This window comes from Capronia epimyces (genome assembly GCF_000585565.1).
Source record: "Capronia epimyces CBS 606.96 chromosome Unknown aczIQ-supercont1.5, whole genome shotgun sequence".
Taxonomy (NCBI): Eukaryota; Fungi; Ascomycota; class Eurotiomycetes; order Chaetothyriales; family Herpotrichiellaceae; genus Capronia; species Capronia epimyces.
This window is the reverse complement of record NW_006912908.1, coordinates 1,198,387-1,221,726: the sequence shown is the minus strand read 5'-3', so window position 1 is coordinate 1,221,726 and position 23,340 is coordinate 1,198,387. Positions and strand designations below refer to the sequence as shown.

At 53.4% G+C, this 23,340-nt stretch overlaps 9 protein-coding genes across 9 annotated transcripts; 3 read left to right on the top strand and 6 right to left on the bottom strand.

The window, feature by feature from the left end:
- Nucleotides 1–226: 226 nt before the first annotated feature.
- On the bottom strand, nucleotides 227–1,975 carry A1O3_06372 (uncharacterized protein; the record flags this gene model as incomplete). Its single annotated transcript, XM_007736492.1, has 1 exon — nucleotides 227–1,975. The coding sequence occupies one exon, from the start codon at nucleotides 1,973–1,975 to the stop codon at nucleotides 227–229; it is 1,749 nt and encodes a 582-aa protein (XP_007734682.1).
- A 583-nt stretch (nucleotides 1,976–2,558) lies between these two features.
- A1O3_06371 (nitrite reductase [NAD(P)H]) lies at nucleotides 2,559–6,000 on the bottom strand (the record flags this gene model as incomplete). Its single annotated transcript, XM_007736491.1, has 2 exons — nucleotides 2,559–5,793; nucleotides 5,858–6,000. The coding sequence occupies 2 exons, from the start codon at nucleotides 5,998–6,000 to the stop codon at nucleotides 2,559–2,561; spliced, it is 3,378 nt and encodes a 1,125-aa protein (XP_007734681.1).
- Nucleotides 6,001–6,642: 642 nt separating this feature from the next.
- A1O3_06370 (nitrate reductase [NADPH]) lies at nucleotides 6,643–9,288 on the bottom strand (the record flags this gene model as incomplete). Its single annotated transcript, XM_007736490.1, has 1 exon — nucleotides 6,643–9,288. One exon carries the CDS (start codon nucleotides 9,286–9,288, stop codon nucleotides 6,643–6,645), a length of 2,646 nt encoding a protein of 881 aa, XP_007734680.1.
- A 940-nt stretch (nucleotides 9,289–10,228) lies between these two features.
- Nucleotides 10,229–11,014, top strand: A1O3_06369 (ribosome biogenesis protein n; the record flags this gene model as incomplete). The annotated part of the gene is made up of 1 exon (XM_007736489.1): nucleotides 10,229–11,014. One exon carries the CDS (start codon nucleotides 10,229–10,231, stop codon nucleotides 11,012–11,014), a length of 786 nt encoding a protein of 261 aa, XP_007734679.1.
- A 217-nt stretch (nucleotides 11,015–11,231) lies between these two features.
- Nucleotides 11,232–11,800, bottom strand: A1O3_06368 (uncharacterized protein; the record flags this gene model as incomplete). The annotated part of the gene is made up of 2 exons (XM_007736488.1): nucleotides 11,232–11,344; nucleotides 11,416–11,800. 2 exons carry the CDS (start codon nucleotides 11,798–11,800, stop codon nucleotides 11,232–11,234), a joined length of 498 nt encoding a protein of 165 aa, XP_007734678.1.
- A 478-nt stretch (nucleotides 11,801–12,278) lies between these two features.
- Nucleotides 12,279–13,259, bottom strand: A1O3_06367 (uncharacterized protein; the record flags this gene model as incomplete). Its single annotated transcript, XM_007736487.1, has 3 exons — nucleotides 12,279–12,386; nucleotides 12,857–12,991; nucleotides 13,137–13,259. 3 exons carry the CDS (start codon nucleotides 13,257–13,259, stop codon nucleotides 12,279–12,281), a joined length of 366 nt encoding a protein of 121 aa, XP_007734677.1.
- Nucleotides 13,260–13,866: 607 nt separating this feature from the next.
- On the bottom strand, nucleotides 13,867–17,804 carry A1O3_06366 (uncharacterized protein; the record flags this gene model as incomplete). The annotated part of the gene is made up of 4 exons (XM_007736486.1): nucleotides 13,867–14,308; nucleotides 14,374–14,800; nucleotides 14,862–15,141; nucleotides 15,192–17,804. The coding sequence occupies 4 exons, from the start codon at nucleotides 17,802–17,804 to the stop codon at nucleotides 13,867–13,869; spliced, it is 3,762 nt and encodes a 1,253-aa protein (XP_007734676.1).
- A 589-nt stretch (nucleotides 17,805–18,393) lies between these two features.
- Nucleotides 18,394–20,046, top strand: A1O3_06365 (uncharacterized protein; the record flags this gene model as incomplete). Its single annotated transcript, XM_007736485.1, has 1 exon — nucleotides 18,394–20,046. The coding sequence occupies one exon, from the start codon at nucleotides 18,394–18,396 to the stop codon at nucleotides 20,044–20,046; it is 1,653 nt and encodes a 550-aa protein (XP_007734675.1).
- A 494-nt stretch (nucleotides 20,047–20,540) lies between these two features.
- On the top strand, nucleotides 20,541–22,637 carry A1O3_06364 (uncharacterized protein; the record flags this gene model as incomplete). The annotated part of the gene is made up of 1 exon (XM_007736484.1): nucleotides 20,541–22,637. One exon carries the CDS (start codon nucleotides 20,541–20,543, stop codon nucleotides 22,635–22,637), a length of 2,097 nt encoding a protein of 698 aa, XP_007734674.1.
- Between the last annotated feature and the right edge of the window lie 703 nt (nucleotides 22,638–23,340).

Sequence of the window (23,340 nt, the reverse complement as noted above, 5' to 3'; positions counted from 1 at the left end):
AATATCTGCGTTCACCTTCACCTTCATGGATAGACCAATGCCCGACGAATGAGAGTGACTGACACAAGCCGAGTCAGCCAGATAGCTGCATTAAGATCTTCGCGTCTATCATGTATTATCCCCCAGATAAACCCGACACCATCGCTATGCAACATGCCCGCTGAAAAGATGATCGATCAAGACTAAGAGTCCACCCAACGCCCCCGGCCTCTTCCTGTTCCTGTTGTTACAATTCATCTCTGGTGGGAAAATGGAAACCCCAGGACCGGTCAGGGACAGGAATCCCCAGCCAGTAGTTCCACAGCCGATTCATTTCCATCACGAAGATGGCAAATAGCTTGAATGGCATCTCGACCCAACTGCGCAGAACCATCCTGTACGCCCGCCACACCAAATCCCATTCACTCCAGAATTCTTCCGAGAGGGTTCGCTGCGGCAATGGGTCTCTATCCCTATCGTCGTTGAGACCATCGTCCACAGACTCGAAACCCAGTGTATCCTCGTCTGTTGCACGCCCCTGAATCTGATCTTCGGCGCCTGGCTTTTCTGGCACGGAAAGGGGTCCCTTTACGTCCAGCACGCCATAGTCACCGGTGTTGACGGCGAGCCGGAACTTTTGGATGGCGTCCAAACTGTGACTAACACGCGCCAGAGTATTGACAAGTGCCACCAGCTCGGTTCTTCGCAGATGTGGGTTTTCCCCGTTCTTGCTCTCGTCGAACTCAAACAAAATCTTCAGAGCGGCACCGTAGCCTGCCGTCTGCACCTTGCCCCAGAGGCGGCATTTGTCACAGCCCACGCAATCCATTAGTTTCGACACGTTCCTGAATCGAGTTCGAAAATCCTCCTTGAGGTCGATGACAGCTGGATCCTGGAACATAACGGTCTCGTCAAACGTATGGGGTCCTGCGGCGGCTTTGCCGGCCAAGGCGAGGACTTTTTGCTTGGTCTCAAAGTCTTGCTCCGGATCCGAAGAGCAGAACGTGTAGGACCCGAGGTGCTTCCTCGCCTTGGCCATCGCCCTCGTCAGGAGGGCGTAGTTGAAGTAGATATTGGAGATCCGTTCTGGATGCGTATGCAGTCGTTCTTTGTAGCAGTCAACGTTATGAAACCACTCGCCGGTGGTCTGATTGAAGAACTCCCAGCAAAGATGGGTCGAGATCGAGGCATGCATTCCACTGACGATCCGGTAGAATGCGCGTTGTTCCAGACATTCGTCATCCAGCGGGTACAGGTCTTCTCCGTCATCCACATGCTGTCGTCCATATTCTTGAAACACGTTTTTGAGATTCTGGGCCGCCTGAGATGACCTTGATCGCAACGACGCAGTCTGGGGCGAGGCCGCAGAAAAGCAATTCTCCTTGTATATCGTGTCCCAGACCTGCCGGGCACCCATGCCCGAGTATCCGGTGTATCGTTCGGTGTTGTTGACCAGACTCACATAATCTCCTTTCCCTGCAGCATCTTCATCGTCGGGAATACAGTAGTCCCTCTCGTCACATTCGTCGTCGTCTTCAAGGACGCAGCTCTCGTCTACATTCTCGCCCAGCTGATACTGCAGAGGTCGGTCTCTCGGCCTTTCTCGTCGCTGTGCCCTCCCTGGGTGTTTGGCCCGCGCCCCCTCTAGTTTACTTAGCTCTTCGGCTCGCCATATCGGAGGGACGGCGCTTTCATCTTCTATTGTCTCCACTGCACATGCCCGATTGCCACACATGGAATTCTCATCTGTCCAGAAGGGACAGGCTTTGTTGTACAGGTTTAAGCGATAGTAGGCGAAGAAATCGGTATGTTGGGTCAAGTCGTCGAGGGAGGGTCCTAATTCGGCGTTGAGCCTTTCAAGGTCTGAGTAGGAGGTGCAGGCATCGGAAACGATCGAGTTCGGGTCTATGGCACACTGCGGTTCTGCCCCGACGCAGTGTGGCCGCAAGAAGAGGTAGAAGGCAAGGAAGAACTGCGAGGCGTGTTGGAGGCGCATGCTGGCGGTGTGGCCGCAGGGCGTAGACAACAGTTGAGACGTCGAGCAGAAGGATGTATTTGGTGTTTGTACAAAGAGAAACCAAAGACCGGCCCAAGTGATGGGCTGTGTGATCCAAGACCGAATGAGTGAGACGGTCAAGGACAGACTGGCCACATTCCGTCGAAGTCGAAGGGAATTCGTAGTCGATTAATAATAAGAGATCCGAGTCGAGTCACAAGTTGAAACGGGTACGTATGGTATCCTTTGGACAGAGTGGCAGCAAAATTGGAGGCGAACTTGAAGGGAAGCGAACGGAACAGTCCCTCCAGAGGAAACAGTACTGCGTATCAATATTTAATAGTCGGGCGACCATGATCATAAAAATATACGTATACCAACCCATCTCACGCCACCCACCCTCCACCGTCCGTGTCCAGCTGTGGCTGTGTAGCCTTCAGCCTCCCACAGTCCTGAATCCCTGCATAGTATCCGTACTCCGTACTCCGTACGCCATACGGATAAACAGATGTACACTCGTAGGTACTCACTCACTCCGTACAACTTGAACTACTAATTAGTACAGAGTACGTCGCCAATACAATCACCAATCAATCCTTCTTTGCGCTGCAACACCCGCAGCCCGTGTCGCCATCACGTTGCCTGTGCCTGGCATTGCGCCAACCGTCCTTGTCGGACGCAGCCCTTTGTTGAATCCCAATTTCTTGTCCAGGCTCTCAAATGGGTTCGATTCCTCCGCCTGCTTCACCGTCCACTTACTCGTTCCAAGCACATCGTCGAGCTCTTGAACTGGAGGCAGTTTGAGATAGACCCATCCGTCTTCTCGTTCCTCCGCCTCGAAGGTGGCAACGGACATGCTGCTGTCGGTCGAGCATGACCCTGCACCGGCGTCCTTCTGGTCGAAGTTGACCTCGCCGTTGAGCTGGAAGTTCCTCTTGTGATACGGACAGCTGACATAGAGTCTACTCTCCTTGCAGTCGGGCGCGGTATTCTCACCCACCAGCCCGTCGGAAAGCCCAAACGTCCTCCGATGCGGACACATCTGCTGACTGGCGTAGTATTTGCCCTTCAACTTGAAGATCGCCAGCTGCGTGTCGCCGCGGAGGACAGTTTGTGATGATCCCGTCTCGACAGTGGCGAAATTCTTTGCCTCAACCATCGGCTGCCAAGCGAGGCTGGTCCATCTGGTGCCCTTGAAATCGGTATGGACAGATTCCTTGGGCCAGTATGCAGGTCGAGATTGGCCTCTTTCTTCCACCTTCTCAACGGCTGGCTCTCGATTCTCCGAAGAGTTGGCGAATTGTTGGAAGGCCTTGCGTTTCTCCGGGTCCCTCAGCGTCTCTGTCCATTCGCAGAAGAATGTCCCTATAAGTTCTTGCATCTGTTTCTCTAGTTCAACACAGATGCCGAGCTTGTCCTCCAGTATGACCTCCCGGAGGTATCGAATGCCCCCCGGCAATTGTTCAATCCACCTTGCCGTCCTCTGCAGCCTATCTGCTGTTCGAATGTAGAACATAAGGTAACGGTCGAGGATCGGGATCACATCGTCCGGCGGGACATCCTTGGCCAGCAGCTCAGAATGCCTTGGTGTTGCTCCCCCGTTGCCGCCAACGAAAATGTTGAACCCCTTGTCAGTGGCGATGCAACCGAAATCTTTATTTTGGGCTTCGGCGCACTCGCGCACACATCCGGACACTCCTCCCTTGATCTTATGAGGCCCTCGGATCGATTTGTATCTCTCTTCTAACCTCACCGCCAGACCGACAGAGTCACCAATGCCGAAACGGCACCACGTCGTACCTACGCACGATTTGACAGTCCGGAGAGATTTGGCATAGGCGTGGCCCGACTCCATGCCTCCGGCAACCAGCTCGGACCAGATGTCCAACAGATCTTGCTTCTTTGCACCAAACATATCGATGCGCTGCCCGCCCGTGATCTTGGTGTACAGCCCATACTTCTGTGCAACTTGGCCAATGACAATCAGCTTGTCAGGGCTGATCTCTCCGCCAGCCACTCGCGGGATGACAGAGAAGGTGCCGTTGCGCTGGATGTTTCCCAGATAGCGATCGTTGGTATCTTGGAGGCCGTGGAGTTTTCGGTCCATGACGTGCTTGTTGGACAAGCCGCTCAAAATAGATCCGATGGCCGGTTTACAAACCTCGCAACCTAGACTGTGGGGTTCTTTTCCGACTTCTCGCATAACCTCCCCAAACTCATTTAGCTTTTTGACGTAGATGATGTTGTACAGGTCCGCCCGGGAAAGGGGGAAATGAGGACACAGGTGGTTCAGGACTTCGTTGCCCATCTCTTTCATAGTCGTGTTGAAGATGGACTGAACAAGAGGCATGCAACCGCCACAGCCTGTCCCGGCTTTGGTGCAAGACTTGACCTCTCCAATTGACTTGCAGGACCCATCCTTGACCACTCCGACCACGTCCCCTTTGGTTACGTTGTGGCAAGAGCAGATTTGCGTATCGTCGGTCAGGTCGTCAGCGGACTCGTCGCCCTCTTTCGATGCGCCGATGATCAGCTGGGAAGGTGGAACATCCAGAGCCTTCTTGTTCTTGACCATGGGAACCAACTTCACGTAGTCCCTGGTGTCACCAATCATCATCCCTCCCAGCAAATACTTGCCATCCATGGTGAACAAATACTTCTTGTAGACGGCTTGGAAGGGATCCCTGTAAGTCAATGCCTTGACGGCCGGAGGAGGCGGCTTGTCCGTGAGACTCTTGACCCTACCCTGGCCAGCAGCTTCTTCCTTCTCTTCACGCTTCACGTGTCTTTTGGGTAGATCTTTCGGTCCATCTCGGTCCGCAAAGAAGTCTCCAAAGCTGGCCACTTCTACACCCAGGAGCTTCAATTTGGTGCTCAGATCTGGCCTTTTGAAAGCCCGAGCACTGTGCACCTTGGCTTGTGTGAGATTGAATGAGAGAACGTCAGCCTGCTCAATGCCGGGTGCGATGAGACCAAAAGTCTGATTCTCCCAACTGGCGCATTCACCGATGGCGTAGATGTTTGCATCACTGGTCCTCAAAGAATCGTCCACGATGATGCCGCTTCCTCCATCGGCGCATTTCACACCAGCGCTTCGGGCCAGATCATCTCTGGCTCTGATTCCGATGGCGAACATGACGCAGGAACAATCCATCTCCTCACCATCCTCGAAAATGATACCTTTGACAGCGTTGCTGGCATCGGTCAGGATCTTGCCAACCCGCTTGCTAAGCATAACATCCAGTCCAAGCCGGTGGATCAGCTCAACAACCATGTTGCCCGCATCAGCATCCAGCTGGCGCGACAGAACCCATCGGTTTCTTTCAATAAGCTTGACTTGTTTGAAGTATTCCAGGTCCATCATGGCTTTGGCCGCCTCAAGACCTAAGAGGCCTCCACCGACGACACACCCTGTCGTTCCCTTCACCGTGGCAGAGAATTCCATCAATTTTTGAAGATCTTCAATTGTTCGGTAGACGAATACGCCCTTGGCATCGTGCCCGGGCGTGTGCTTTGGGAGGACTGCATCAGAACCCGTGGCCAGAACGAGGATGTCGTAGGGCACGGTATCTCCTTTGGAGGTGATTACCACCTTGTCTCGTGGTTTGATCTCAGTGACACGAGTGTTGAGGTGGTAGCTGAAGGAGCCGGCCGGATGGCCCTTATACCAGGATTCTGGGCTGAGGTAGAGAGACTCGACCTGTCGGTGCTGAAAGAAGCTTGTCAGACCAACGCGGTTGTATGCAAGATGTGGCTCTTCTCCGATAACCACGACCTCGTATTCTCCTCGTTTGGCGTCTAGCTTTAACAGTTTCTCCCTGCGAGAACCCCATCAGCTCAATGCTAAGACTGAGACCGAAGCCTGCTGGATCAGACACTCACAGAAAAGCGATACCAACCATACCTAACCCGACGACAACGACCCTCTGCCTCGAGCTCTGCCTCGGCGAACCCTCTCCATTCACTTCCGCTCCGGCAGGTGCCTTGCGGATAGCCACGCTAGGTGAGGACGATGGCCACGACATGCTGCTATGACGGTCTCAGGGCTTGCCTCTGCAACGTCTCAGGAATTGCCTGTAACGAGGTCAATCACAACACAACATCTACAACACTGACCATGCAGATTCACTGCCATCTAGAAACACAGAACGCCAGACGACCGACAAGAGATGGTTCGATAAACGACCGATAGATGAAGGGCCATGTCTTGTACGCCTCCGGAGCTCCACCCCTGCACAGCACGAGTCCGCGGGGAGGAAGACACCGACCATTCAGCCAACCGAATGCTGGCCCTATTGGAAAAGGCTCATGCCGCGGAGAACGACTACGCAACTTAAGTCGCGGCCTCAGGAGCCCTGAGGCCCCGGCAACTGTAGGGCTGAGGAGGCGCATGGGATGATGAGATCAGCATTTCCACGGCCTCAAACATGTCTGCCTTTCTCCGAGATAAGGACAATGGATGGAGCACAGAGATATGCCCTAGGAGCCATGTGAGTGGTGAACCGACGTTGAGATAGGCTGCCACGCCCAGACCTCGAGCCGGCCACTAGCTTGGTTATGTATTGTAACCCGGTATTTTTGCCCCCTTTCCACGAATCCCGTCCTTCGCAATGCAAATGCTACTATTACCTAGGTACCTATAGGTATGCTCAGGTCCTGGCTACTCATCAAAAGAACATCAATTGCTCATCGCTCCATCCTTGCTGCAGAAGAGCCTTGTGCATGGTCTTTTCCAGCGCTCCCGGTCCACAAATCAACACCAGCGTATCTTCCGTCTGTGTACAATTGTCCTGGACCAACTGTCCTGTAATCCTTCCTCGAAGGCCGGTCCAGTCGTCGGGCGGTTTCGTGAGAGTATGTAAGATCCGGCATCTGTCTTCGTTTCCCTTCCAAAGCACGTCGAGTTCTTCCTTGCACAAGATATCTTCGTACAATCGGTTGCCATCAAAAATAATACAGCGTGTTCTGTCGTTCGGGTTTTGAAGCACAGCGCGGAAGACTTGGTAGATGGGAGTGATTCCACTCCCACCGCAAATCATCACAAAGGATTTGACGTGTCTTTGTTTACCCTGGATAAGGCAGTCGCCGTTCCCTAGATATTCGAACTTCCCAATGGGTCCCTTCATCTCAATAGGATGGCCAATTGGAAGCGCATCCATCGCTTGGGTCATCTTTCCTCCTTTGCCGCGGTCATCAGCAAGGTATACTTTGACTAACATTTGCATGTAGCCCTGATCGTTGATCTCGGAAATTGGCGTGTAGCTGCGAATAATGGCCTCCCGGGTGGCGGGGTCTCGAAGCCTGACCATTAGATGTTGTCCAACAGGGAGTCCAAGACGCTGTTGTGGATGCTCCAGCTTGTAGGTGAAGATGCGTGTGTCCCAAGAAACGGTTTTCTTTTCGTGTAGAACAGCTTTCTTCCATGCTTTCGGGTTCAGGAAGGTTTCCGAGGGTTTCCCAGACTGATCAGCCTCGGAGCCGCCCTCAGTCAGAGCAGTCTTTGCGGCATCATCCAAGGAGCCAACGTGGTATTTGGGCATCATGGCTTTGGCGGTCTCGCTGTGGATTGCCATAAACTCTTCAGTGGCATCAAGTCCTGCCGCCGAAATGATGCTCTGCGCCCCTCCCGGGTGCCCATCGAGGAAGGCTGTGCCGTCGTACACTTCACCTTTGACAATAAACCAGGGCTTCTCTTCATTGTCATGTTTCCTCAGCTCGTCGATAGTTATTGGATTCTTCAAGCCTTCCTTGACCATGGAGATCTCTTTGCTTTGTCCTTCTTCCTGTGGTACTTCCTTTTCACCGTCAAGCTTTTCACCCCAAAAGCCATTTGCAAGGTTTCCGCCCGCCTTCTTCACCCTTTCCATCCAGCCACCAGGCATGAGCGCCGGTTGCGTGGGGTGTTCAAAGCGGAGGTAGTCAGCTTCTGGTGTAATAGTGACGCGAAACCATGGGTTATTCATCATCCCCAGAACGGACCAGTACATATCTCGAGGCTGCACATTCATACTTTCGTCCATTGCGCGGGCAAAGATGTCCTTCGATGCAGAAAGCTCACTCGTTGGTAGGTCTATTGACCAGAAGCACCAACAAAAGCACGTCTCTCGCCAGGACATATCAACTTGGCCACCGAACAAATTCCTGTCGACCTGGCGATAGCGATCCTCAGGGTACTCGATGTCGGCCAGCCTCCAAGTCTTGCCCTTGTCCAAGGTTACCTCGACTCGTGTTATGCGTCGACCACCGCCACTATATGCATATCCCCTCGCCTTGTACGCACCAGATGCATCAGTAAGACGCAGCTTTTCTTCATGCTGAGGATAGCAGATGGCTGAGTTGGGGTTGAGATCGTAAATGGCATATCTCTCGTCTGTCCACCACTTAGGGTTGTTTGCCGATTCCTCAGGCGACACCATGGTCGGCAAGACACGGTTATCATATATATGGTACCAATTATCGCTGGGGCTGTCAGTAACAATGAGCCTTTTAAGCCACTTGACCGAGCGACCACCGATTTGTCCGGGAATGACGGCGCGCAGAGGCTTTCCGTGGTCAGGTCTCAAAGTCTCGCCATTCATCTTGTAGGCCAGCATGAATCCTCGATTAGGATCCAGGGCCCAGTTGAGTTTGACCGAGGTGCCGTAGTATCCATTTGGTAGCTTGTCGGCGCCTTCCATACAGACGTACTTTGCCCTCCGCCTAGGCTTGGCTCTCTTGAGTACGTCGAGCATGACCACACCGGTAAAGAGGGCTGTTGAGACGCCAGCGGCTCCCCAAGAAAATCCCTTAGTCTTCCGAACCATGTTTTGTTCTTTTCGCCGGTTGCCTGCACATATTAACGAGATTGGATATGTCACTTGATCATACTCCGTCATGAGCTGCCTCAACGATATGGTCATGGGATTTTCCACCTGTCCTTCCACCGTGAACTCCCAATCAGTTATGTCTTCATCCTTGACCTGGGGTACAGCTCCATGATTGCGGACGTAGAACAGTTCCGGACTGGTCAGGAAGCCTTCGTTGAATAGTTCGGTTAGAGGAGCCTCAACATTGAACGGATGGACACCCGTTAGTCTGATGAGCCTGGGATCTCTCGGTACATGGCTGTCTGGTGTCTTCAGATCGACATCCAGTGTCTGTGTTGGGATGGTGGTTGGGGGTGGGAGTGGTATCTCAATGGTTTCATCGTCCGGGTTGGATAGGTTATCATCGGTTGGGGGAGGCGAAGGAGGGAGAATCTCTTTCGTTCTTTGAGTGTCTAGCTCTTCAATTCGTTCCGGGATCCCCTGGCTGTCCGTTTTTCGATCTTCCATAGTGTCGCAGGGAACACGTGGATCAATGATAGACCCTTTCACATGCAGGGGCCCTCCAAATCATTGAAAACTAATGCAGAAACGAGTACAACATGACAGCGTGCAGAGATAAAGGAACAACGACACAAAATACCTTGAAAGTTAGCAACTTACAGAAAGTAGGCTATGGACCCAGTAACGGACAGACGCGATGATGTTACATTTTTGGTGTGGCCTCCTGAAGCAGTCGAGATCCAACTGCAGAGGTATGAAGATCCGCGGGACGTCGTGCAACCAGTAAGTGACCAGCTTTGTGCTTTGCTGCGAGGAGATATTCCATCCTGCGCTTATCTATGGGCCATGCCTATTATGGCTAGTTTTGTCTCGATGTAATGGCGTTACACGGCCAGTACCGAGTAGGTTCCTAGGTAGTTACCTGGGTACGTTCCAGGTGGTTCTGACCATCGGCGCACAGAGTCCGTATGTGTAGCCCTGCCATTCCGGGAGCTGTGATTGTGAGTATGCACAGAGGAGATCTTCATTGCGTAAAAAGCGGCCGACGACGGCGGTATGGAGCCTCTCTGATGAGATCTTCGTCAAAGAGTAGGATCGTAGACTGATTTCTTTGGCGTGTATTAGCTTCCGGCCGTCTGTGCATCAAGCAGGACCTTGATGCGAGGCGTCAGTAGTCCGCCGCACGCCTTGAGAGCTGCCGATTGCAAAGCAGATGAGTTCCATGGACGTGGTTGCAGCAACTGCAGCGTATCGAAGTTCAAGAGGACTCGGAGCACGTGAGTCGGCCGCTTGAGGAGACGCTTGGCGCACGTGACCGCTCTGAGATTTCGGAGACTGGGCTGCAACTTTTTACTTTTTCCGGGCCTCGAAACTCCCCGTCCATGTGCCGTCGAATCCAACAACTTCGACCGGGTGTAGATGCTAAAACGACAAGACATCAATCACCATGCCCCAGAACGAATATATCGAGCGCTGGACCAAGCAGCATGGCAAGCGGCTGGACCATGACGAGCGAGTGCGGAAGCGAGAGGCCAGAGAAGGCCACGCTCAATCCGAAAAGGCCCAGAACCTCCGTGGGCTGAGAGCCAAGTTACACCAGAAGAAGCGACATGCGGAAAAGATCCAGATGAAGAAGGCCATCAAGGCGCAAGAAGAACGAGATGTCAAGTCGGCAGCACCCAACGAACCCTCTTCGACCCCTCTTCCCAATTATCTGCTCGACCGATCCCAAGCCAACAATGCAAAGGCGCTCTCGAGTGCGATCAAAAACAAGAGGGCTGAGAAGGCGGCCAAGTTTTCCGTGCCGCTCCCGAAGGTCAAAGGGATCAGCGAGGAGGAGATGTTCAAGGTGATCAAGACTGGCAAGAAGACGGCCAAGAAGAGCTGGAAAAGAATGATCACCCAACCGACCTTTGTCGGGCCCGACTTTACGCGACGACCTGTCAAATACGAGCGGTTCATCAGGCCCATGGGTCTGCGATACAAGAAGGCGAACGTGACGCATCCCGAGCTGGGAGTGACGGTGCAGCTTCCCATTATCAGTGTCAAGAAGAACCCGCAAAATCCCCTCTATACGCAGCTGGGAGTTTTGACGAAAGGGACCGTGATCGAAGTCAACGTTTCCGAGCTTGGGCTCGTCACCACTGGCGGCAAGGTTGTCTGGGGCAAATATGCTCAGGTCACAAACGACCCCAGTCGAGACGGATGCCTGAATGCCGTCCTCCTCGTATAAGAAGTGGAAGATCCTTCAGTGGAAGATCCTTCACAGCCGAGCAAGAGGACACTCAATCTCCCCGACCATCAGTATCCTCAACATCATATTCGAGAGTCACGCTTTGACGAAAACTTCACGTCAAGCCCCAACAAGTCTTACACTTTACCAGAGAAAGAAGATGAGCTCCACCATCGGCTACCGCACTAGCATGACAGATCAAAGCCTCGTCAGCATATCACAACTCCTCGGTGAAAATGCCGTGATCAGAATATCCCATTGCCTTGACAGCGATCTTGGCGCTCTGGAGGACTCTTGCTTTGAGGCCAAGCGTCTGGCCGGGTTTTTCGACTGCACAAACCCAAGCTGGTCATTAATATTGCTCCTCAGGATCCGGCGCAATGCTAGGGGAGACAACTTACAAACATTGCTGATTTTCGCCATGACGCCGTAAGTCGCCTTGAACTCGAACGGTTTCAGCGCCTTCCAGATCTGCATGACTGTGTCTGGCGGCAAGGGGATCATGTTGGGAATACTCCACAGGAACTGGTACGAGATGGTATCCGGCCGCTTCCCCGGATCTGGGTTCCGCGCCGAAGCCACGGCGAAGATTGTGTCTGCGACGAAAAGCGTGGGCAGAGCAGTGTTGGGTGGCGCGGAATGCAGCACCATACTGCCTGGAAAATGGCCTCCGCAGATGACGGCGGTGAGGCCCGGAAGAAGGTCGGTTGTGGGATCTCTCAACAACTTCAATGTCGCGGACGGGGCGTCTTTACGGTTTGCCCAGACAGAGTCGACTTCGGTCATGTACACGGGACAATTGAATGTAGCGGACCAGTCTGCCCAAGTCCTATGGGACAAGAAGGTTGTTAGAAAAGCAACAGGAACTGGAATTGAAACTGGTGGAACCGGAATGGAATGGAATGTCGTTAGAACGGGAACTGGCTCCGACTCCTGGACAGGGGCTTAGGGGCCTGTTTCTCTCGCAACCGCCCGCCCGCACTTGACTTACGTGTAGAAATGTGGATGAGAAATGATGATGAACTTCAACCCGCCTAATTCTGTGATCTGGTTGTCCATGGATCGAGTCAGCGTGACCATCACCTGGCCGTAGTGACAGTAAACCACCAGCACGCAGACTGGGTATGTATCTGACATACAATAGCCATAGGTGATGTATAGGTAATAAAAGAACAGGGCAGAGCAGAACAGAGCAGAACAAAGTAACCCAAAATAGGGATTGGATTGGATAGGATAAGAATGTCAAGATCAATCAAACAAATCATCACAGACATACCTTGTCCACAGTGTCCTGGTCCAAATAGGCAACCAGGTCCCAAAGCACATTGCCATGCGGCGTCTGGATCAGACACGCACGCTGGCCGATACCGAACTAGACACCGACGGGCGGTCAGCAGTGCGTCGTGGACAGTGGCAGTGGGCAGTGTATAGTGTATAGTGGACAGTGGGAGTGGACAGTAGGCAGTGCACAGTGTATAGTGTATAGTGGACAGTGGACAGTGGACAGGACGAGTCTGGGTGCCGCATGGAACCGGTTCACAGCATCCGAGATCCATTCAGGTCGTTCGGTTCGTTCCCCGACACGCTTCGAACACTCACTCACTCGCAGACCCAGTTTCTGGAGGTAGAGAGATAGTGCCACACACTCTCGCAGACCCCGTTTCTGGAGGTATGGTAGGGAGATGGTGCCACACACTCTCGTCGCGGCCACGTCGGCGAGATGCTGCCCTGGGAGAGGGACGTGATGTGCCATGCATGATAGGCCATGATGTGCCCTGTATGATGGATGGGCCCTGCATGATATGCCCTAACATACATACTACATACGTACATGTTACGTACCTTGGGCTCCGTCCAGATTTCAACGACATTGCCGTTCTGCTTACACGGCTCAAAGACGTTCTTGTAGTTGCCGGCCTGGAGGTTGGCGAGCGTCGTGAACGACTGGCCGGTCTCGGGGACGAATTGTCTTGGGTCCTGTAGTGGAGGAGGTTAAAGGCATGATCGAATAGAAATATAGAGGTATAGGTATAAAGACATGATCGAATATAGAGAGAGGTTCTGTGCCAGTACGGAATATAAAGTATAAAATCACACATGACACAGTAGGTACCTTACATACATCGCAAATCCGACATTCGTCCTTGCCCGTCTTCTCGTCGACGTCGTACTGTGCCCCGCAAGCCGTGCAGACGAGCAAATGGTCAGACGTGGAGAGGCGAACGGGTGGTGTTGGAGTGGCCATTGATCGAGGTGGGCCGTGGGCAGTGAACCGTGAACCGTGAACTGTGAACAGTGAATAGAGAGCAGGGAGGAGTAAACGAGTAGATAGATACTGATCCTGCCTGGTGCTGTACGGAGTAGTTAGATCGACTTATGTATCCCCAGCCCAACCCTAACCCTAAACCCAACACCTACTGTGCTATTAGTCAGGTCAGTCCGGTCCAGGGCAATTCGGTCTCGATCGTCCGTCGTCTAATTAGAAAGAAACGGCTGAATAAACAGAAGGTCCAGGTCCAGGTCCAGGTCCAGGGATGAGTCATGAGGGGAAGATGGGAAGACGGGTGCTGTATGTACGCCGTATCCGGCCCGGACACTACAGTAGCCCGCTCTGCTGACACCTCCACGGACCGTTCAACAGCAAGAGAGATAGATACGGAATCCAGTATCCGTCGTATGGATGCACAAGAGGTCTGGAATAGGCGTACGACCGACTACACAAGCGGCGGGCTCGTCTCAGAGCTCAACGACTGCAGGCGCTTTCTCTGACCCCCTACATCTCATCCATGCCATCTCTGATCTCTGATCTCTGACCTGACCGCTCGGCCACACATCTATCGGATCATGGCCCCTCACATGTACAGGCTCGCGGTAAACACGACATCTCGTCGAATCATCTCCCGGGCCTTCTCCATCTTCTGGTACAGTCCCGGATCTCCAATCAACCTGGCCGCACTCATGACCTCGCGACACGTCTCGTCCAGCCTCGTCACCACCCTCACAATCGTCCCCTCCATCACATCCGTCAGGTCCGTGATGCGGTTGAACGACATTCCCCTCGCCCACTCGTACACAACTTCGACCAGTCCAAATCGGGGTCGGGAGACAAAATCGTTGGCGTCATCGGATGACAAGATGACCTGATGCAGGATCTGGTAGTGGTTGACTCGCTCTGCAATCTCGATGATGGCTTCTTTCCCGCGCTTGAGGTTCTCGCTGAGCTGCGGCTCGCTGTCGGTTTTCTCCTGGAAGACGAACGAAGAAAGCAGAGCGACAATCTCCTCGGGTTCAAACCTGGACGGTATCAGCATCATGGCCCTTTCTCGCTATCGTACCGACAGACACCTCGGTGCACTTACGATGCCAGGACGTTCTCCAGAACAAGTTCCGTCAGCACCAACTCGTCGGCCGAGTGGATTTCACAGGCCACTTTTCCTTTGAGCTGGACTCGAGCCTGCTCGTCGATGAAGCCCAGGTCTTTCAGGACTTCGGTTCTCTGCTGGTAGTCCGGCAACAAGGCCAGATTCTGATCGGACATCAACATCTTCAATGACTCGATGTTTTCCTTGATTAGCCACTCGTCGTGCTGCATGCCGTAATGTTTCAAGAAGTTCGGGCATTCGAGACACTGTGCAGTCTGCACAATCTGCGCCATCTTCGTCCGCTCAACCAGCAACTCACGGACCTGCAACTCGTGAACTTTGCCCCAGTCCTGCTCGTCCCAAGCCGTGGAAATCCATGACGAGTAGAGAGTGACAAAGTCCTCTTCTGCAAACCTCTTCTGCACTGTGTGGGAGTTTAGTAACGATCGCAAATCAACCTGTATGGCAGATATAGTAAGTATTACCTTTCGCGACTTTGATGTACCATTGAGGGCCTCTGACCTTGACAATTGTTTGGCTAACACATTCCACGTCGTCCAACGACACCTGCGTGGGTCCACATTTCACCTGCGAGGCTTGGTCGGGTAACGGAGTAAACATCATGCGTAGACGTGGGAGGTAGGGCAGCAGGTCTCGGGTCGACCGCTTCGTCTCCGGGTCGGATATTTCCAGAACGGTCAAATGCGGATATGGGCCTCCTCGTATTCCGTCCTCGAGCAAGATGCCGACCTTGCGGATACCCTCCTAGACCAATGAGCAACAGCTTGCCAAATCGGGACCATTATCACCCTCACCTTCTTGTACACGATCAATCTTCGTGCTGTCCATAGGCGACGGCCCACTGGCGAGGAGAGTAGTTTGATGTGGAGTTCCTTGGTTAGTTGTTCGTACCTCATGGCTGCTTCGTGGCACGCTTCCAAGTCAATGTCACATATGTCGCAAGGCTCACGTTTGATCTTGTCCAGGTTTGCTTGAGATAGCGCCACTTCTTTCTCGTGTTGTGGCAACAAAGCTTGCGTGGCGTTTTCGGAAAAGCTGCGTTTGATCATTTCCTCGATCTTCAATGCTTCCACTCGCATCAGGTTGAGGATCATGTTGTAGTGGAGCCTAAACTGACTACGCAGCTTGGTGGCAGGGCCCGTCATCATCTGTATCAATTCGGCCGCAGGGGGCGCTTCCGTCTTCCCCGGCGTGACAAGGATGACAGTACCGACCGTGTCAAGACCGCGACGGCCTGCACGACCGGCCATCTGAGTGTACTCACCCGGCAGGAGATTTCGAAAGTCGCGGCCGTCATGCTTGCGATACCCTGAAAACACCACTGTTCGTGTTGGAAGGTTCAGACCCATTGCAAAGGTCTCTGTTGCGAACAGGACCTTTACCAAAGTCTTTGCGAACAGTATCTCGACAATCTCCTTGACAATCGGCAGGAGACCACCATGATGAACAGCCACACCCCGACCCAGCATTTCCCGCAATCGCCGGATCTGAGGTAGGACGCGGTCTTCCGGTTTCAATCTGGCAAGAGACCTCTCGATCGTCATGTGGATCGCGCTCTTCTCGGTGGCGGTGCAAAAGTCCTGGTTGGAGAGAGATTCTGCATTCTCTTCGCATCGCTTCTTGGAGAACACAAAGATACACGCCGGGAGGAGGTTCTGTTTGCGCAGATGCTGGACGAGATGAACCCAAAGATTTCGGTCCTGCGCCGCCGTCGTTCTGCCCCCTCCTCGTCCGGTTCGTGCAATATTACCTTGACCCCGATTGGCTGCTTGGCCGCGTCCTCGCTGGTTTGGTCCGCCGCGTTGATTTGTTCCGCCACGAGGCTGCTGCCCACGACCTCCTCGCTGCGAGGCTCCACCGCGACTTGCCACTTGTGCTTCGATGGCTTTCTGCTCCTTGGCCTTGTCAACCCCGGACAAGACATCATTGGCCGCTTTCCAGCCTTGTTGGAGGAATCGCTTCTCCGAATCGACGATCTTGTACATCTCCTTTCCTGCCCAAAGGTAGTGCTCCAAGGGAACAGGCCGCTTGGGAGTTGAGATAACATAAATGTTCTTCTTCTTGGTGCGGCCGACCCAAGAAGCAAACTCGTAAGTGTTGGGCACAGTTGCAGAGAGAAGAATCAAAGTAATGTGTTCCGGTAACATGATGATGACCTCCTCCCAAACCACGCCTCGTTCCAGGTCATTGACATAATGCACCTCGTCGAAAATCACAAACTCTACATCTCGGATGAGGTCAGCACCACGATAGAGCATGCTCCTCAAGATCTCGGTGGTCATGATGAGGCAACTAGCCTCGGGGTTGATTTGTACGTCGCCTGTCAAGACGCCCACATCGTCGAAGACAGTTTTGAAATCTCGGAACTTCTGGTTGGACAGGGCTTTGATGGGAGAGGTGTAGATGGCCTTTGTCATATGCTTTGCAGCTAATGCAATGGCGTATTCGGCCACCACGGTCTTTCCAGCGGACGTATGTGCTGCCACGAACACCGAGTCGCCACTCTCAAGGTGGTATACGGCCTCTTTTTGGAAAGTGTCCAGTTCAAATGGCCACGTTCGAGCCATGTCGGGTACCAATTCGTGGAAGTTGGGAATGTCTTTGTTCACATCAACCACGTGAGCCCATTCCCTAGAGGGCTTCTTGGTCGACGTGGACAGCAGTCCGCCGTGAGGCTCGAGAGACGGAAACTCAACCGGTAACAAGTCATCCAATTCGGCATCTTCATCTCCGTCGTCACTGTTCGCGGCATCACCCTTGAGCGGGAGCGTGCTGTCCGCGTTTGGCTGGCCGTTTTCGAGCGTAGCAGCGACTTCGGCATCTTCCTCTTGCAAGGTGTCTTGGACTTCTTCGGCTTCCTGCTGTTCTGAGGGTTTCTTTTCAGTGAACTTCAAACCCCGCGCAAACCCTGGTGGAATCTCCAGCAAGCCACCTTGCGCACCAAAGTTGATGATTTTGTCGAGAGCGCCGGATTTCTTTTTGGAGGGTTGATTCTCCTCCTCAAGCCGTGTTTGATCCTCGTAGGCCTGGATCGCATCAACGCCGTCCAATCCACCCGGAGCAAAGGGCATATAGCCAGCAGCCCCGCGAACAAAGTCGGCTCGACTTGCTGGCCTGCGTAGAAGCGAAGTGGAAGTCTTTGCAGTCGCGCTGGAGGCAGGAATCGTAACCTGTTTGTAGCCGGTCACTCTGCCTGCAAGGCCTTCACGTGTGAAGCGGGTAATAGTCCTAGTTTGCGTAGGGGCTAGTTGGCATAGTTCAGTGTAGTCTGGCGATTGATAGTCCCACCGCTGCTGAAGTTTGTTCAGCCATTCCGGACTGAATGTGGTCGGCGGGGACAAGAATTCCCGCTCCAGATCTTTCTTGCTCTGGTCTGGTGAGCGGTGGGAGCGCGGCGCTGTCGCCATGATGGCGAGGAAGAACTCTGGGGGGACTTAGACCTAGGGCGAAGGAGGTACTAGGTGCGGCCGAGACTGAGACAGCTTGCCATTTCTGGGTCTGTCTTCGTTGCGGTGACAACTGGAACCTGGGTGCGAAGGACAGGGACGAGAGGTAGGTACCTTACATGCATCGATGGACGATGGACGATGGACGATGTATGTTCAACAGGATCGGATGCAGCAAAGAATGACGCCAAGAACCGGGCAGGTCAGATTGTGTATTGGATCTTACATGTGTCATTACAATACCACCGCTTGAACTTCACCATACTCCGTACTCCCTAGTCAACCTCCCTGAACCCTGAACAGCCTTGGGCGTCAATCCAGAACCAGCTGCCTCAAGGTCGCGTTACGAACAGCAGTGAAACAACCTTTGCCTCGATGCGAAATGCTCGACCGGGCCCTGCTCAAGCGACGAGAGGCGCGTCTACTGGCTTGCCGCGAACATGAATGAATGACAACTGACACCGTGGTCGTCCGCTTGTTCTCTGCACGCCTTCTGCTGGCTTCCGCCAACGCGCGTTAGTCTGTCTGGCCTCGACGGCTTGCTCTAAAAATGCTTTCTCAATACCACTCGAAAGAGTCCTTCATGCTTCCCAAGCTGAAGCACAAATTCAGGACCCCCCCCGAAACCGACCGCTTTGCGTTCTACGACGTCAAGTTCTTCCCGCATTCGAATGCCGCCACGGAAGAGCCCATCTTTGCCGTGGTCGCCCAGAGAAAGGTCTTCATCGGGCGCCTGTCGGCTCAAAACAGTGCCGTCATGACCATGCTGCATGAAATGGTGGACCAACAGGAAACCAACAATCCAGACTCCCCCGGGTTGAATTCTTGCTCGTGGTGCTACATCGACCCCCAGATGCCCTTGCTGGCGGTGGCCGGGGGATCAGGTCAACTGAAGGTGATCAATGCCGTTGACGGAGAACTTTTCAAGACATTGACTGGTCACGGACATGGCACGATCAACGATATGGCAACCCATCCTCTTTACCCCTGGATTGTCGCCACCGCTTCAATGGATAAGAGCCTTCGAATCTGGGATATACGACGACATTCCAACCCACACCAATCCCCCACCATCATCATCTGCGGCCAGGCAACCGGACACTGCGAAGGCGTGCTCACTGTCTCATGGCACCCCTCCGGGCGATATTTGGTTACGGGGGGCCATGATCAACGCATCTGTGTGTGGACAATCCCCGATCTGGCCGATGATTCTGCCTTCTGGCAGCAAATCTCGCCGGAAGGCAGGAAGCGAAGTGCTCATGAAGTATTCACCGTCTACTACCCGCACTTTGTCAGTTCGGGGATACACTCCAATTTTGTGGACTGCGCCCGCTTCTTCGGCAATCTCATCATATCCAAGGCGGCAGGCGAAGATAAAATAGTGCTCTGGAAGATCACGGGGTTCGACGCCGGAATTCCTCCTCCTGATGCGATCACCGCGCCTAAGATAGAGGAGTTCCTAGACACACGCAACGGATTCATGCGCCGGGTGTATCAAGACGCGAGGGGCGTGACCAAGGTCGAGGTTGCCGAAGAGTACCAAGATCAGCCCTTGTATGAAAGACTACTTGAGTTCGAGACGCCGCGGGTCGAGCAGTTCTACCTTCGGTTCGGCCTGTTGACGCCGTCACCCGATCATCCTGATCTACATCCGGTCCTTGCTTTTGCCAACGCAGCGTCCGAGTTGCGCTTCTGGGATCTCGAGCGACTGTCGTTGGGACATGCGGGCGGTCTTGATGATGTCAAATCTACGTCGACGGCGAAAAAGAAGTTACATAAAAGCGTTGCACGGACGGTCAAGCCTCAAGAGCGCCTACAGCGCATGGGCAGCAGCAACTCACAGAGCTTGCGAGAGAACGACTCTCCGGTGTCCACGGCTTCTAATCATAGCTCTGGCGGCTGGCCTCGACAAAGTTCGACGGAGGCCACCAGCGAGATCTCCGAGCTGGTGGCCAGCACTCCAGCCCAGAATGCCGTGGTGCGGGACCGGGAACGATATCCAATCCACGATGCACATGAGCCCCTCAAGCCTCACGCAAAAGTGTCGCTGGCGGAATTGCAGTTTAAGAATGTTGCATACTTCAATGCGAGAGCGGTTGACTGGAGTCCTTGTGGGAGATGGTGCATTGTGGCTGGGGAATCTGCGAGATCGTCTGCTAAAGGCACGGAAGGCATAGGAGGCTTTGCGGTGCTGTACCGATGAGACCCTTAGCATTAGGCTCTGGAAATGCTGGGGGACTGGTCCAGATCATGGGAGGGAGGCTGGGAGGCTGAGAGGCTGAGAGGCTGAGAGGCTGAGAGGCTGGGGGAGCCAATGAAGACTGCATTTGAGGGAATGGCTGGCTGCAGCGTATTTGGCTGCAATACCCGTATAGGTAGGTATAGGTATAGGTATCCGTACTCCGTACTCCGTAGGTATTCCAATTTTGATTCCGTCCCTTGTTGCGGGGCATAGCAAACAACAAGCACGAGCAATGGAGGAGAGGTAGATCACCAGATCACCAGATCCGCAGATCTCCCTCTCTAATACTAATACTAGTCAATGTCGTGTCGTTCTCTACCTCTTAACCATGAATGCTGGCCGTCCGTCTGCTGTAACCAATGCAATGAATGCACTCTTCTTCGCGAATTGAGCCTGGCACGCGACATCTCCCTCTATAAACAAGTCGTGGCGCTGGCCATGCCACGCCTTGCAACATGATCCATACCTCCCAAGAAGCCACTACAACACCAGCGCAACCCCAGAAGTTCCTGCGGTACCGGTCAATTCGAAAGACCGCTGTCAAGAATCCCGATCCCGACCCTGCTCCTCCCTTGCCGCAGCCGTCGCAGTCGTCTCAAACTACCATCACACGCTTGCCTTCGAGATATCACCGCAAGCCTAAGCCAGAGACAACGCCTCCGCATGCTCCTGATCTACCTCAAGATACTCCTACACACAACCATGGCGTCACTGAGCGGCGCGAGCCTGTGCCCGATCAGCATGTTGACCAACACGGCCACAAGCCCGATGCGCGAGAACCACTGAGGAGGGACATAGCGCACAAGCATACTCTTAGCGCAGACTCAGCACGAGCAGGGGGCCTGCGGAGATCATATGAGGTTGCCCGAGAAGAAGCGCGATTGATACTGGAGGGCGAGGTCGAGCGACTCCGAGAACTAAGGGCGCGCGAAGCCCAACGTCAACGTGAACAGCGAGAACAACGTGAAACACGGAATGATGGACAAGTCACCTACAAGAAGGGCTCAGGCAAGACCGGTGGTCTAGAACAGTTGCCCAAGGACACCAAAGGCTCCCAATCGCGGACCCTTGTTATTGGCGGACCACCACTTTTGCGGAAGGGAAAACAGCATTCCAGGGCTTCATCGGGCAACTTGAAGCAGTATCGACCTACTACTTACCAGGGACATGCCACGACCAACAGCGTGGGAAGGACAGACCAGACTCGTGGAACTACGCCGCCCACCAGTGTTCCCAACTTCGATGCTCCAGTGTCCGCCGTGAATGCTGGCAACAGGAGAGTAGGCGTCACATGCAAGACAGCGTCTATCACACTTCCCGTGACACCCTCTACCACATGCACGGAAATCCTGATCTCAGCATCGGCTTGTATGTCAGAGCAGATCGATCCTCGGAGCGCCATACTTCTGGAGTCATTCTCGCAGCTCGGCTTGGAGAGACCACTACGCAGGTATGAACGGATACGAGATGTAATGAATTCATGGGACAACGACAATCAGCACCATCTGTCGATCATGGCTGAAGGGGAGTGTGCTTCCCGAGGCCTGAAGGTTGGAGACGCCCCAACACAGCAACCCACTGGCGCAACCGTGCAAATCTACCACTCGCACAAGCCGGGTCAATGGGACAAGCGCTGGGTCAGACTCAAAGAGGACGGACAGATCACAATATCCAAGAAAGAAAAGGGCCTTGATTCCACCAACATCTGTCATTTATCAGACTTTGATCTGTACACTCCGACAGCGAAACAGGTGAAACTCCTGAACCCCCCCAAGAAGCTGTGCTTTGCGTTGAAAAGTCAGGAGAAATCATCCATGTTCCTCAGCGGGGCCAATTTCGTACATTTCTTCTGCACCAAAGACAAAACCATGGCAGACAAATGGTGTCAAGCTGTCCACTCATGGCGAAGCTGGTATCTGGTCAATATGCTCGGCGAAGGTCTGCAGATCCGGACAGCACCAACAACAAGGCACCAACCTGGGACCCGATCAAGTGCTCAATCAAAGGATTCGTCCCCCAATGTCCCTGGATTGTTCCAACCCCTCCTTGATTTCAGACGGTCCCGGCCCAGTGGTGAGGGAAGCCGAAGAACGGATTCAGGTGCCTCACACCGGCCGTCACAAGATGTTCCAAGACCCTTGATCGATTTTGTACCGGAGAAACAGACCGCCGGTAGCAGACCTGGCAGCCCAGCATTTCATCCTCTCAAACCACAGCCGTTTCCTCCTAATGCTTTTCCCAACAAGTTTGTGACCGAAGCAGCCCATACTACTGGCAATTCTGAAAATGCGGAGGGACCCTTCACGGGCACGGGACTCCTCGCTCGAAGTGCAAGTCGCCGCTCACAGGGAGGAAGCCGCTCCGGTCGCGGTGTGCAAGGTGTCGATGGTAAGCCATTGATCGAACTACACCCAACTAGCGAATTCACGGATGGAAGCCTCTTGCGGAAGATGGAAGCAATTGCTGCTCAGCAAGGTGCGTTGCAACCCAAGATCGATCGGGAAAAGAGAAGGGAGATGGACGTATCAGTCGGCGAGGGATTCGGAGGTTGATTCAAGGAAATGTTCAGGTCATTCATGTGTCTGTATTGCATTTACGAGAGTTTGGGGGGTTCATGGCCGGCACGACTGACATGACGGACAACCCAACGGAGGGACTATTGGAACCGATCTTCAGGACAGGAGACTACCTTAGCAGCTATATTGGCATCTGAGGAAGAGAACTGTTTTCTGCTTCAACTTAGAACCACAAAGCCTTCAACATGTGCACACCGAAAGTCGCTGTTTTCAATGACCAACATGACACGTGATCTCAGCCTTGCCTTACCACAAGCCTCTCTCCACGCTTTTCGCAACTCTGCAAGTAAAATAATCAAGGTTGAAGGCTCGTCAATAGAGCCAAGAGGTATACATGCCGCGAATACAGGGTTGCTTAAGCCAGCTAGCTGAGGGCATGCTTGAGGAGAGTTGGTGGTGGTCTCACAGTTAGGTACTCCATGCCTTAGAATAAACTTGGGTATCTGTACAGTTACTACCTAAGGTAGGTAAGGTCGAATGACGTTATCACGTACAGGTAATAACATACCTGTACGGAGTACTCTGCACTGTTAATTTCCATACCGACGTGCCAACGGAATTGCTCGACACGCTAGGTGTTTGTGCTGTTTATCACTGTCGGACACGTTCTCACTGTCACTCCGTGAGACGCAGTTTGACCCTCCTCTGACCTCTACTCCATACACATTACACATTACCA